This window comes from Lithobates pipiens, unplaced genomic scaffold (assembly GCF_037356315.1).
Source record: "Lithobates pipiens isolate NorthernLeopardFrog02 unplaced genomic scaffold, aLitPip1_a1.2 Scaffold_27, whole genome shotgun sequence".
Taxonomy (NCBI): Eukaryota; Metazoa; Chordata; class Amphibia; order Anura; family Ranidae; genus Lithobates; species Lithobates pipiens.
In genome coordinates, this window is record NW_027507788.1 from 209,604,748 (window position 1) to 209,619,433 (window position 14,686).

Genomic DNA, 14,686 nt, shown 5'->3' on the forward strand with positions numbered 1-14,686 from the left:
ATTATATATAGAGTAGCTGCACATGAGAAGGCTGGTGATGACGATTACCAGGTTGTCGAGTTCGGGGTCCTCGCTGAAGAACGGTTTGCGCTCCTGTTCCTGTTGGTGGACAAAGTTCTCGATATCCACATCAAAGCTGGCAGATGTAATGCACTCGGAGCCCTGCGTGGCCTGCTCACACTTCTCAAACAGCAACGTCAGAAGGGGGAACAAAGGATGTCTGGAGGGATACAAAACACACTTCCATTAGCGAGCACATCAGAACAGCAAAATCGCACCAGAAAATACATCAACTGAGATCTGCGTCATGTACAGGACGCTTTCTGCTGGATTTCAAGGACACCTTAACTGCTACCAGTAGTGTTCTAGACATGGAAGTACGAGGCACCTGCTGCTTAGCATTTCACGAGAACCTCCAGCTGAACAGCCAAACACACAGCTGAAATAAACGTATTTAGTGGTGTTTAAGGATTTGCATAATAAGGTATAGACTACTTTGATCCGACCACCCCCTTCTCTGTGCTTCACAGCTCATTAACATAAGAAGATGACATTTTTAAAAGGTCACAGCTCTGCAAACTGTGACACTGCCCCGCCTTCTGCTCTCTGGACACCACACATATAGCAAAGCACGCCTATTGCAAGCCTGATTTCCACATTACACTGCTATGTGCCAATTCTGTAGAGAGAGAGATTTTCGGGTCATTACCCCAGATATATTTAAGAATAAGTCAGGGCTCGTTCACATGTGCAGCAGCCCCTGCCACCCCTCTGTCACATCCACGACGCCTGATTTAACCCAGAAAATGCCAAACCACCACACTACACGTAGGGAGGTTACAGCACAGCCCCAGAGACTTGCATCAGGTAATATTCTCCAAGCGCAACATGCTGCTTAACCGCTTCACCCCTAGAAGATTTTACTCCCTTCCCGACCAGAGCACTTTTTGCGATTCGGCACTGCGTCGCTTTATTTGACAATCGCGTGGTCGTGCAGCGTTGCACCTGAACAAAATTGCCGTACTTTTTTCCCCACAAATAGAGCTTTGTTTTGGTGGTGTTTGATCACCTCTGCGGAGGTGGGTAGGGGGTGTAGCCAAGGAACGGTGCTCTGAGGTGGGTAGGGGAAGAACCAAGCTACAGTGCTCAGAGGTGGATAGGGGGAGGAACCAAGGGATGGTGCTCGGAGGTGGATGGGGAAGGGAACCAGGGGATGGTGCTCAGAGGTGGATAGGGGGAGTAACCAAGAGACAGTGCTCGGAGGTGTATAGGGGAAGAAACCAAGAGACGGTGCTCGGAGGTGGGTAGGGGAAGGAACCAAGGGACGGTACTCTGAGGTGGATGGAGGGAGGAACCAAGGGACGATGCTCGGAGGTGGATAGGGGAAGAAACCAAGAGACGGTGCTCTGAGGTGGATGGAGGGAGGAACCAAGGGACGGTGCTCAGAGGTAAATAGGGGGAGGAACAAAGAGACGATGCTCAGAGGTGGGTAGAGGAATGAACCAAGGGATGGTGCTCAGAGGTGAATAGGGGAAGGAACCAAGGGACGGTGCTTGGAGGTGGATAGGGGAAGGAACCAAGGGATGGTGCTCAGAGATGAATAGGGGGAGGAACCAAGGGACGGTGCTCAGAGGTGGGTAGAGGAATGAACGAAGGGATGGTGCTCAGAGGTGAATAGAGGAAGGAACCAAGTGACGGTGCTCGGAGGTGGATAGGGGAAGGAACCAAGGGACGATGCTCGGAGGTGGATAGGGGAAGGAACCAAGGGATGGTGCTCGGAGGTGGATAAGGGAAGGAACCAAGGGATGGTGCTCGGAGGTGGATAAGGGAAGGAACCAAGGGATGGTGCTCGGAGGTGGATAGGGGAAGGAACCAAGGGCCGGTGCTCGGAGGTGGATAAGGGAAGGAACTAAGGGACGGTGCTCGGAGGTGGATAGAGGAAGGAACAAAGGGACGGTGCTTGGAGGTGGATAAGGGAAGGAACCAAGGAACAGTGCTCAGGAGGTGGGTAGGGGGCAGAGACAAGAGGTGACTTGGAAGGGAGGAGTACATGCACCTATTCTCTGAGAAAAAAAGCTCTGCAATTGGGTAGGGATGACCCATTAAGGTGGTGGTGGGTGGGATAATTGGGTTTTAGATTTTATATGGGGAGGGGGAGCAGTAAAATACAACTCCAGGGGACAAAATTTAGCGGCCATAACCCTTGGGTGGCCTTAACTTTTGGGCTTACCAGTTATCTCCGCTTGGCTTGTTCTTCCACGTCTAGGGGTTCCCAGGGTTAGTACCCAACAACTTTGGACGCTGACACCATAAAAGTCCTTTAGAAAAGGTTTTTATTTGCAGGGGTAACATCCAACAAACACAGTCTCGTATAGGAACAGAGGGTAGGGGTGAAGAAACTCAGGCACCTTGAACTGCTAACCATCAGAAAGTCTCTAACACCACCCAGAGAGTAGCCACTCGCAGCTGGGCGTTTCAAAGCTGAACAAATATCTAGCCAGAGATTATGGCAGTCAGCACTTTGATCCGGAACTTGTGAAATCTGTGATCTTGAATAATTGGTAACTGAAAGTGAACAGGAACCTTTTCCTCAGTACCTGGAACGTTCTCTGTCTCCTTGGCAGTACTGGAAATGCATGGATTCGTTAGTGTCCTTCACAACCCAGCAACCAGGCACTTCTTGGGATACCAGCTTGTTGGCCCTCCTCCAAAGAGTCCTCCCCCGATTGCTCACACGGGCTGCGGTGCCCCTCCAAGCCGAGAGCGCACCCGGACACCTTGAATCCTCCCTCAGTTACTGCGCCTCAGACCAGCCGGTTCCGAGACTTGGGAACAGACGGATCTTTACCCCAGACCAGGCGGGTCTATTGGGATTAGCCAACCGAAGCATGCTGCAGAGCAACATACGCTCCCGTGACCGGGACCCCTCGCGGGACCACCTTGGTCCAGAATCAGGAACATGCAGCTATGGCCTCACGAACGAACCCAGAAACATGTGACTTCAACATCTTAAGTACCCTTCCCCAGACTCCCCTGCTGGGCCCGGCGCACCCACTGATTGGCTCCGGGGAACGCTGATACCCAAAGCGTCCAACCAGGCCTGGTTCTGAACCTGTCATGTGCACTTCACTGTAGACATGACCAGGCAGAACTCTAACACAGCCCAGCCAAACTGATGTCAAAGTTCAACCTACATAATTAAAGCGGAAGTCCACCCTAAAGTGGACCTTCCGCTCATCGGAACCCTCCCCCCCTCCGGCGCTACAATTGGCACCTTTCAGGGGGGAGGGGGGTGCAGATACCTGTACAGTACAGGTATCTGCACCCACTTCCGGGATAGCTCTCTGCGGAAAGGGGCGTAGATTACTCCCCTTTCCGAAAGTCCATCCTTATTGCGCAGCGCGACTTGCGCATGCGCAGTAGGGAACCGGGAAATGAAGCCGAAAGGCTCCACTTCCTGATTCTCATACCCAAGATGGCGGTGGCAGCACCCGAGAGACGATCGAGAGATCGGATTCGGGTGCCGACATCGTGGGCGCGCTGGACAGGTAAGTGTCACTATTTTAAAAGTCAGCAGCTGCAGTATTTGTAGCTGCTGGCTTTTAAAAAAAATAAAAAACGCGGAGTCCCAGCGGACTCCCGCTTTAACCCTCAGAACCCCTTTACTGTTCTGAGGCAAAAACTACATTTCTACATGACAGACACCTTTTCCAAAGTGTCACCGCTACAAAAATAAGAAAGCTAATTTTTCCTCACTATTAAAAATCCAAATTTGTGCTGCACTACAAAGAGAAATGGTGGAGTGAAAAGCGCGTTGGCTCATAGCGACCGGCGCAAATTGACCACGCTCCAGGGCATTAGCCACTACAGGCTTTAAAGGTGTAGAGGGTTTTTTTTTTCTTTGCAGTGGGTTGGTGCCCCCTGTACACACGGCTGCGAAGAAGCCTTCGCTGTGAGGTTTTGGGGGCGCGGAAAGGGTTAACCGTCTTGCACAGTCTAATTTGCAGGCTCTAATGCTGCATCATATTATAGTGTAATCTACGCTGATCCCAGTTTAATGCGGGGCTCTGCGTCCGCGGCACAGAATATAAAGCAAAGCCTTGCCTGCCGTAATTTAGGCAGCCCTGCAGGAGCTTAGCCCAGGGATATGAAAGACAAATTCCAGCCTGCGTTATGAATTATTGCGCCTTATGAACCTTCCAACTCTCAACAGATGCCTCCTGCCATTTAAACAGCCACTAGATCAATTAGAAATGAAAAGGCACAAATCGACCCGGTGCAAGGCCACTAAATTACCAGGAACTAATAATCCAAGCAAGCAATGGTACCAGGTGGTGGGAGTTCAGCCGAAAAAAAAAAACCCCACCCCCCCCCTCCCCCTCTCCAACCCCACCACAACTTTATGGAGGGAATTAAACAGCAAAAGCAGGCCGGGGAGAGGTGTGATCTTCTAACCTTGACCAGCGCTACAGAACTTGTTTAATACAGAGAAAGGAATAATGAATGAAATGGTTGGAGCACATAACGATGTAATCAATACATGTACAGCATGGAAAAATGGGGACCTGAGAAGAGGAGGATCTGGGCTGCCCTGTGCAAAACCAACTGTACAGAGGAGGTAAGTATAACATGTTTGTTATTTAGAAAAAAAGAGACTTAAAATGGTTGTAAACCCATAAAAACCACTTTGACCTACAGGTAAGCCTAAATTAAAGCTTACCTGTAGGTCCAAGAAATATCTCCTAAACCTACACGGTTAAGGGGATATTTTACAAAAATAGGGTAGACAACGGCGCAGGCGCACTGGGCGTGCCGCAAGTGAAGGCAAACATGCCGTCACTTACGGCTCCTGTGTGCATGCGCCGGAGTGACGTCATCGCTGCTCCGGCCAGTCACAGCGATACCCGGAAAAAGATGGGCGCTTCGGACTACAGGGGACAGCGGTGACATTGCTGGCTCCTGTGTCAGGTAAGTGACACATAATGGACTACAGGGGGCAGCGGTGACTTCGCTGGCTCCTGTGTCAGGTAAGTGACACATAATGGGCTACTATGCAATGCAGCCACCAGGGTTTACTTCCTCTTTAACAATCACTTTAAACCACTTAAAGAGGAAGTAAACCCTGATGGGTTTACTTCCTCTTTCATTCATCGCATAGTAGTCCATTATGTGTCACTTACCTGACACAGGAGCCAGCGAAGTCACCGCTGTCCCCTGTAGTCCGGCGCATCCATCTTCTCGGTGGGGTCTCGCTGCTCCGCCACTGTCATTCGGCGAAGCCGCGATGACGTCACTCCCGCGCATGCGCATGGGAGCCGTCATGCACGACGTCTTCGCCGTTGACGATGTTGCGCTCAGTGCGCCTGCGCACTGCTGTCTGCGGCGCATGTGCCATAGACAGCGGTGCCTGTCTTTCTGCAAATATCTCCTAAACCGTGTAGGTTAAGGAGATATTTCTTGGACCTACAGGTAAGCCTTAATCTAGGCTTACCTGTAGGTCAAAGTGTGTTGTAAGGGTTTACAACCACTTTAAAGACCAGGCCTTTTCTGACACTTTTTGTCTACAAGTAAAAATCAGTATTTATTGCTAGAAAAATTTCTTAGAATCCCCAAAATGTATATATTTTTTTAAGCAGAAGGACATAACGCGGTTAACGAGCATTTGGCAATATGAGCAATTATCTTTTTTAAATCCTGACTCGGTTTGTGAGTGTTGTCTCGCAAAGCCTCTGTGGTGTGCATTGGGCCAGAGCTGCGGGGGGCGCCGAAGACACTCAAAGCCGTTCAGAAATACTCAGAAATACTCCATTCCCGAGTGTTTCTGAGCCTTTCCGAGTGCAGCCGAGCTGTCTGTGAGTATTTCCGAGTCTCTCTGACACCTCCCCACCACCTCTGGCCACATGTGGTATTGCATGCCATAGAAGTCAATGTGGAGCGAATTATCTTCGTTTCCATTGACTTCTACGGGGAAACTCGCTTTGATATGAGAGTCCTTTGGATTACAAGCATTCTACGGGCACGGATTATGCTCGTAATCCAAAGTTTCACTGTATGTGAGCAGACTGCAGCTCCTCTATAATTGCTACCAGAAGGGATGAACAGCATCACTTGTGATAGCATGGGCTGTATCAGGTCCTCTTTTTGGAGACATCCAGGGTCTATTAGACCTCATGTCTCTCCTCTGCCCTCCAAGCTCCAGGGCTATCATCCTTATCCTTGCTTTACCAACTACTGTGACTGGCATAGAACAAGCATGCAACCATTAAAGTCTGAACCGTTCCTTTGCATGCGTGTTCCAGCCCGGCGACTCATTAACCACTTCAGCCCCGGACCATTTTGCTGGCCAAAGACCAGACCACTTTTTGCGATTCGGCACTGCGTCGCTTTAACTGACAATTGCGCGGTCGTGCGACGTGGCTCCCAAACAAAATTGATCTCCTTTTTTTCCCACAAATAGAGCTTTCTTTTGGTGGTATTTGATCACCCCTGCGGTTTTTATTTTTTGTGCTATAAACAAAAATAGAGCGACAATTGTGAAAAAAACGCATTATTTTTTACTTTTTGTTATAATAAATATCCCCCAAAAATATATTAAAAAAAAACATTTTTTTCCCTCAGTTTAGGCCGATACGTATTCTTCTACATATTTTTGGTAAAAAAAAAATCGCAATAAGCGATTATTGATTGGTTTGCGCAAAAGTTATAGCGTTTACAAAATAGGGGATAGTTTTATGGCATTTTTATTAATAATTGTTTTTTTACTAGTAATGGCGATGATCAGCGATTTTTATTGTGACTGTGACATTATGACGGACACATCGGACATTTTTGACCCATTTTTTGGACCATCGTCATTTATACAGCAATCACTGCTATATAAATGCACTGATTAGTGTGTAAATGACACTGGCAGTGAAGGGGTTAACCAGTGGGTGGCAGTGTAGGGATTAAGTGTTCCTAGGGGCGTTTTACTAACTGTGGGGGGCTGGGCTTTCATTTAGTGAACACTGATCTCTGCTCCAATCACATGGAGCAGAGATCAGCGTCACTTGTTGCTAGGCAGAACGGGCAGATGCTGTTTACAACGGCATCTCTCTGTTCAGCCGCCCCGTGAGACTATCGCGGGTATGAGTCCGCGGGACCCGCGACCAGACTCACGGGGGTCCCGACCAGCAGGCGAGCGTGCCCGCAGGGAGGCATTAAAGATTGGACGTACTTGTACACCAATATGCCTGCCCGTGCCATTGTGCCGACGTACATCGCCGTGCGCAGGTCAGGAAGTGGTTAAGAGAGCTAAATCCCGGAGCCTGCAAAATCTCAACACAAAGTTCAGTTGAGCCCTGGTTCACATTGGCGCGTTTTGACATGCGATTCGACATCATGTCAAATTGCATGTCAAATCGGCGGTAAGTGCCGGCAATGGCACTGTCCTAATATGTGCGATGCTGCATTTGCATCAAAAAGTAGTTTCCGTACTACTTTTTGCGTTTTTGGGGTGCGATTTCCATTGACATCTGGGCAGAAACCCGCACAGGTGTCTGTGAAATCGCGGCCGGAATCGGGACCGACATGCGAAATCGCAGCTCCAGGGCTGAATGTGAGTTTTGTACAAGGTGTCTTCAACCCATCTCTGGCCAGCCGTCCCATCCGAGCAGAACAATTCCTTTAGTGGGGGTGGGGCGAATCAAATTGATACAAGCTAGCTAGTAAAAGGAAATCCCATTTAAAGTCTGCTAAAAGTAAAAATAAACAATAATGTCATTAAATCCTATCATCCATCACTGAGCAACAGCAATGAAAAAAACATAAAAGGAATATACAATTGACCAACACAAGCACAGATGGTCTCTCAGCTGCAATGCACATTATTAATACATTGCACCTGGCTGCATAAACATTCATTACTGTGCACAACACCACAAGCATCTGCATTGTATGGAGGTTGTGTACATTGAAGTAATTGAGTATTCCAGGTTTTTTGGTGCAAAAAAAAAAAAATATTACCAGTACAGTACCCCTTGAAATTTACCAAATTTTGTCATGTTAGGCTCGGTTCACACAGGCGCGACTTGTCCGGGCGACTTCGCCGCCTGACAAGTCGCGCCCCGTTCTGTACTACGGAACCATTCTAATAGGAGCGACTCGAGTCGCTCCGACTTAGAAAAAAGGTTCCTGTACTACTTTTGCGGCGACTTCGGGCGACTTGCATTGACTTCTATACAGAAGTCGTTTTGCAAGTCGCCGCTGAGGTCGCGGCGCTGCAAGTCGTGCCGCGTACTGTGTGAACCGAGCCTAACAACCAAAAACGTAAATGTATTTTATTGGGATTTTATGTGATAGACCGACACAAAGTGCCACATAATTGTGAAGTTGAAGGAAAATGATAAATGGTTTTCATTTTATTTTACAAATAAATATGTGAAAAGTGTGGTGTGTATTTGTATTCAGCCCCCTTTACTCTGATACCCCTAACTAAAATCTAGTGGAACCAATTGCCTTCAGAAGTCACCTCATTAGTAAATAGAGTCCACCTGTGTGTAATTTAATCTCGGTATAAATACAGCTGTTCTGTGAAGCCATCAGAGGTTTGTTAGAGAACCTTAGTGAACAAACAGCATTGTGCCGGCCAAGGAACACACCAGACAGGTCAGGGATAAAGTTGTGGAGAAGTATAAAGCAGGGTTAGGTTATAATAAAATATCCTGAGCTTTGACCATCTCACGGAGCTCTGTTCAATCCATCATCCGAAAATAGAAGGAGTATGGCACAACTGCAAACCTACCAAGACATGGCCGTCCACCTAAACTGACTGGCCGGGCAAGGAGAGCATTCATCAGAGAAGAGCCAAAAGGCCCATGGTGACTCTGGAGGAGCTGCAGAGATCCACAGCTCAGGGGGGAGAATCTGTCCACAGGACAACTATTAGTCGTCTCTCCACAAATCTGGCCTTTATGGAAGAGTGATAAGAAGAAAGACATTGGTGAAAGAAATCCATAAGAAGTCCTGTTTGCAGTTTGTGAGAAGCAAACATGTGGAAGAAGGTGATCTGGTCAGATGAGACCAAAAGTGAACTTTTTGGTCTAAAAGCAAAATGCTATGTGTGGAGGGAAACAAACTGCACATCACCCTGAACACACCATCCCCACTGTGAAACATGGTGATGGCAGCATCATGTTGTGGGGATGCTTTTCTTCAGCTGGGACAGGAAAGCTGGTCAGAGTTGATAGGAAGATGGATGGAGCCAAAAACAGGACAATTAATTAATTATTATTGCATACAATACACCAACAAATTATTAAATGTTCGGAAGCCACAGGCAAGAGGTAAATCCACTCAGTGGTAATATTGGAGATTAATACAGAACACCAAAACCAACACGTTTCAGAGTCTTTAGAGCTCCTTCTTCAGGGAAGGTTTTAACAATCTTGATAAATACAATAATGCCTGAGCAGAGATGCGAATGCATAGCCAGCCAAAGGTAAAAGGTAAAAACAATATTTATACTGAATCCAGGTAAAGCAGATGTGCAGAGAAGTAGGGTGAGAGGTCCTCTTTGCTAACGGGCATACCACGTGGGCAGTGGCGTCGGGAGGGGGGTGGGGGGACTGGAGCCCCGAATAGGTATCTAAACAAATGGAACGTAACAAATTAATAATAATAAATATCAATAATAATAAAAACTTTTTTTATTATTTTTATTTATTACTAATTTGTTCCATTCCATTTATTTAGATGCGACATTCGTTATTTCGGATAATTCCTAACTTTGGATAAATTCATATTCCGCGTGGCCCCCCCACCCCAAAGCACCTTGTCCCCATGTTGATGAGGACAAGGGCCTCTTCCCGACAACCCTGGCCATTGGTTGTCGGGGTGTGCGGGCGGGGGGCTTATCGGAATCCGGGAGCCCCCTTTAATAAGGGGGCCCCCGGATACCGTCCCCCCACCCTATGTGAGAGAGTATGGGGTACAATGTACCCCTACCCATTCACCTGTGAAAAAAAATGTTAAAAAAAAACACACAACACAGGGTTAAAATAGTTTATTGCACAGCTCCGGGGGTCTTCCGTCTTCGGGGGTCTTCTCGCCGGACTCCTCCGCTATCTTCTGCTCGCTCGTCCCCATCCCCTTTCCTGGCCGGCCGGGTAGTGTGCTCGAAAAAGGGTCTTATATGGACCTGGGGGGGACCCCCATGCTGTTTTATCGGCGTAGGGATTCCCCTTTAAGTCCATACCAGGTGACGGGGCCAGCGATAACTCCTTCTTTGATCCCAGCTACCTGGAGCCGTGCTCAAAATGAACGGACTTTCCTCCGTGTGTGTGGGCGAGCCCGTTCATTTCAAAAGTACGGCGGATAGTCCGGCGATACGGCGGATAGTCCAGCGGACTTAGTCCGCCGCAAAAGTGCCGTGTGTGGGCAGGTAGCTCGTTCGGAAAGTCCGGTGGACAGTCCGGCGGTTTTTCTGCCAGACTAAGTCCACCGGATAGTCTGATACGTATGTACGCGGCATAAGAGCTGCTAATTGGAAACCATTGTATTAGTGAAAACACCAGGAAAATCCTGGGTGCACCCTATGTTAACAACCTATGTTAGGAAAAGGCCTTTTAGCTAGAAAAGGGTTAATGTGATTCAGGATCTGGAAAACCCTGGGTGCACCCTTGATAAAGCAATGTCAGAGTAATCAACCCTATGTTAGGAAGAGCCTTTCCATTGCACTTGGCCAGAAAAAAGGTAAACGTGGTGCAGTATCTAGGAAATCCAGGGTGCATCCCAGGTAAAGCAATATTTAAATGACCAAACCTTTGTTGGGAAAAGGCCATTCCATTGCACTTTGCCAAAATAACATTAATGTGGCACAGTATCTGAGAACCCTGGGTGCACCCCAAGTAAAGCAATGCTGAAATTACCAACCCTTGTTAACAAAAGGCCTTTCCATTGCACTTATCCAAAAAATGGTTAATGTGGTGCAGGTTCTGGAAAATCCTGGGTGCACCCCAAGTAAATCAATGTTGGAATGGCCAACCTTTTGTTATGGAAAGGCCTCTCCATTGTGCTTGGCCAGAAAATAGTAAATGAGGTGCAGTATCTGGAAAACCCTTGGTACACTCCAGTTAAGGCAGTGTTGGAATGACCAATCCTATGTTACGAAAAGGCCTTTCTATTGAACGTAGCTGAAAAATAATTAATGTGGTGCAAGATTTGGGAAATCCTGGGTACATCCCTATGTTACAGAAAGGCCTTTTCATTGCACGTGGCAAAAAAAGGTTAAATGTGACATAGGTCTGGAAAAACTTGGACGCCCTCTGGGTAAAGCAATGTTGGAATGGCCAACTCTAGGTTACGAAAAGACCTTTCCATTGCCCTTGGCCAAAAAACTATTAATGTGGTGGTGTGCAATCTGGAAAATCCTCAGTGTACCCCAGGTAAAGCGATGTTGGAATGACCAACCCTAGGTTGTGAAAGGCCTTTCCATCGTACTTGGCCAAAAAAGGTTTAGGCTGGGTTAATGCTAGAGCACGGAGCGGGAAGGGTCAGCTAGGTAAGTTGGGTCGGGGGGTGCAAACTTACCTGATTGGAGGCAACAGGCCAGAGGGGTGGGATGCTGCTGTAGGAGGTATGGGGCAGACAGGTTGTCTAGGCATTCTGGGATTTTCAGGCAGAGGAAAAACTTCCCTCCCACCCTGTCAAAGTTTTTCTGAGCTGTCAAGTTTGGGAAGTATATGTCTTGTTTTTGTGTTTCTGTTTATAAAAAAAAAGAAAAAAACAGCGAGCACTTATGTTGGTGGGGATATTGTCACGGCAGCTTGGTGGGTCAGGGGGTCTTTGGGGGGGGGGGGGGGGGGGTGGTGGTCAGTAATTATTGACATTGTTGATAAATCGTGGGGTCCATCTAAGGCAGTGGTCTCCAAACTGTGGCCCGGATGTGGCCCTTTGCTTGCCTTGGGGCTCTATTGCTCCCACTGATGACACGACTCTGCTATCTGACACCGACAACGGGGGGCACTATTTCTCCCACTGACACCAGTAACAGGTCCCTATTCCTCCCTATGATGACCACGATGGGCCACTATTCCTCCTCCTACTACCAAATGTAGTGATATTTACTCCCACCAATGCCTGGAAAATTTTAATCCAACTGGTCAAAGTCCGGCCCTCCTAGAGTCTGAAGGACAATAAACCGGCCCTTTGTTTAGAAAGTTTGGAGACCCCTGATTTAAGGTATAGTGCCTCCACGTGGTTGGTTAGTGGTACCCAGCCCGCCCAGGAGCTAGGTCCCCTGGGGGGGTGTAATTATGATGAGGTCATAACGTCCTTGAGCCAGTTGGGGTGCAGCAGAGGACATGGACAATTTCAGTAAAATTGTCCCTTATGGACACCCAAAGACCCCTAGAATTACATTGTTGAATGGTATTTCCGTTCTTTTGTTATTTATTCATTGTTAATAAATTGGCGGCCGCGGTCGTATTAAAACGCACGTCGTGCCTTTATTTTAGGGCAGGTTTTAGGACCAAGTTGACGAATCCATTAGTCATGTGGCATGGGATCTCGGAAAACCATGGGTGCCCTCTTTGTTAGGAAAAGGCCTTTCCATCGCCCTTGGCCAGAAAAGGGTTAATGTGGTGGTGGTGGTGGTGGTGGGGGGGGGGGGGGGATCTGGAAAGTAAATAATTCTCCATTATTTCTGCACTATTTCTGGGGCCAGCTCGATCCTCGTCAGCGCAGAACAAATAATAGGGCTGAACCGGCGTGACATTTTACTGCAGACGAAGGGTCGTTTGCAGCCGCTAATAAAAAGGATTTGACACAGGCTAATAAAGAGGAATGCATTTCTCTAATGGCCTAATTGAGCGCATTCAGCAATGCTCTGCCTGCGAGGCCAGCACGGGAAATGAAAGCCAGCGGCCCTGCCACGTTTAAATGCTTCCTATATGTATTTCCTCTCCAATTTTAGCCCCAACGAGAAGAATTAGGGGGGGGCGACCGGGAGGAAAGGTATGACCAATGGCGGTGCGAGAAGGGGGGAGATATATTCCCACCACCATCATCTTCAGTGTAAACCCATTTCCCCAATTTCCTCTACCTCCCTTCGCCTGTCTCCCTAATTTCATTATAATTCCATGGCCAATGACTCTGTCAGCAGATTAGCCGTCATATATCAGCTATTTTATCCGGTACCATTTCCCCGCCGCCGGGCCGATTAACCCTCTTCTACCTCTTTGTTACCACAAACTCCGGATTCCTGATCTGGTTGTAAAACGCCGTTGCCAATGCTGGTCCAAAAATTGTTTAGGTTCAGTATTTATACATATTATTTTATATTATTTATATTTCGCGCTAAGGATGCCGGCATCTTCAGTGGAACCTTGGATTATGAGCATAATCTGTTCCAGGAGAATGCTTGTAATCCAAAGCACTCGCATATCAAAGCGAGTTTCCCCATAGAAGTCAATGGAAAGCGAAGATAATTCGTTCCGCATTGACTTCTATTGTATGCAGTACCGCATGTGGCCAGAGATGGTGGAGGGCGCCAGAGAGACTTTGAAAAATGAAAAGATCAATCAGAGCCGCCCGGAGAGACTCGGAAAAACAAAGAGACCGATCGGAGCCGCCCGGAGGGACTCGAAAAAACAAAGTGACCGATCAGAGCCGCCCGGAGAGACTCGGAAATACGAAGAGACCGTTCGGAGCCGCCCGGAGAGACTCGGATAACCTAAGAGACTGATCGGAGCTGCCCGGAGAGACTCGGAAAAATGAAGAGACCGATCGGAGCCGCCCGGAGAGACTCAGAAAAACGAATAGACCGATCAGAGCTGCCCGGAGAGACTCAGAAAAACGAAATGACCGATCGGAGCCGCCCGGAGAGACTCAGAAAAACGAAATGACCGATCGGAGCCGCCCGGAGAGACTCGGAAAAACGATGAGACTGATCGGAGCCGCCCGGAGAGACTCAGAAAAACGAAAAGACCGTTTAGAGCCGCCCGGAGAGACTTGGAAAAACGAAGAGGGGTCAGGAATCACTATTTCCGAGTGTTCCCGAGTGCATCCGAACGGCTCAGATTGTCTCCGGCGCCCACCCACCTCTGACCGAATGCGGTACTGCACACCGCAGAGGCTTGAATCCTGCTCAAGACAACACTCGCAAACCCGAGTCAGGCTTTTTTGAAAGCAGTGGCTTGTATTGCGAAACGCTCGTTAACCGCGTTACTCGCAATCCGAGGTATTACTGTATTAACATTTATCATAATGTTATTTCGGGTCCATTTTTTTATACTATATACGCACACCGGCCATTTTATTAGGTACACCCATTCAATTACACAAATTGCTAATCAGCCAATCACATGGCAGCAACTCAATGCATTTAGGCCTCTAGACGTGGTGAAGACGACTTGCTGAAGTTCAAAACGAGCATCAAAATGGGGAAGAAAGGGGCTTTAAGTGACTTTGAACGTGGCATGGTTGTTGGAGCCAGGTGGGCTGGTCGGGTTTACAGAGAATGGTCAGAAAAAAAGAGAAAATATCCAGTGAGCGGCAGTTGTGTGGAGGAAAATGCCCTGTCAAAGGTCAGAGGAGAATAGGCAGACTGGTTCAAGATGAAAAAAAGGCAACAGTAACTCGTTACAGCCAAGGTTTGCAAAATATCATCTCTGAACTCAAAGTTCATCGAACCTTGAAGCAGATGGGC

At 48.0% G+C, this 14,686-nt stretch overlaps 1 protein-coding gene across 3 annotated transcripts in view; it reads right to left on the reverse strand.

Annotated features, from left to right (window-relative positions):
- PKNOX2 (PBX/knotted 1 homeobox 2) overlaps nucleotides 1-14,686 on the reverse strand; it is a 701,154-nt gene that overhangs the window by 119,025 nt on the left and 567,443 nt on the right. For all 3 annotated transcript variants that reach the window (XM_077458198.1, XM_077458196.1, XM_077458197.1), the window contains one exon: nucleotides 49-220. In XM_077458198.1, the coding sequence (XP_077314324.1) occupies nucleotides 49-220 (172 nt within the window). The remainder of the gene's footprint in view (nucleotides 1-48; nucleotides 221-14,686) is intronic.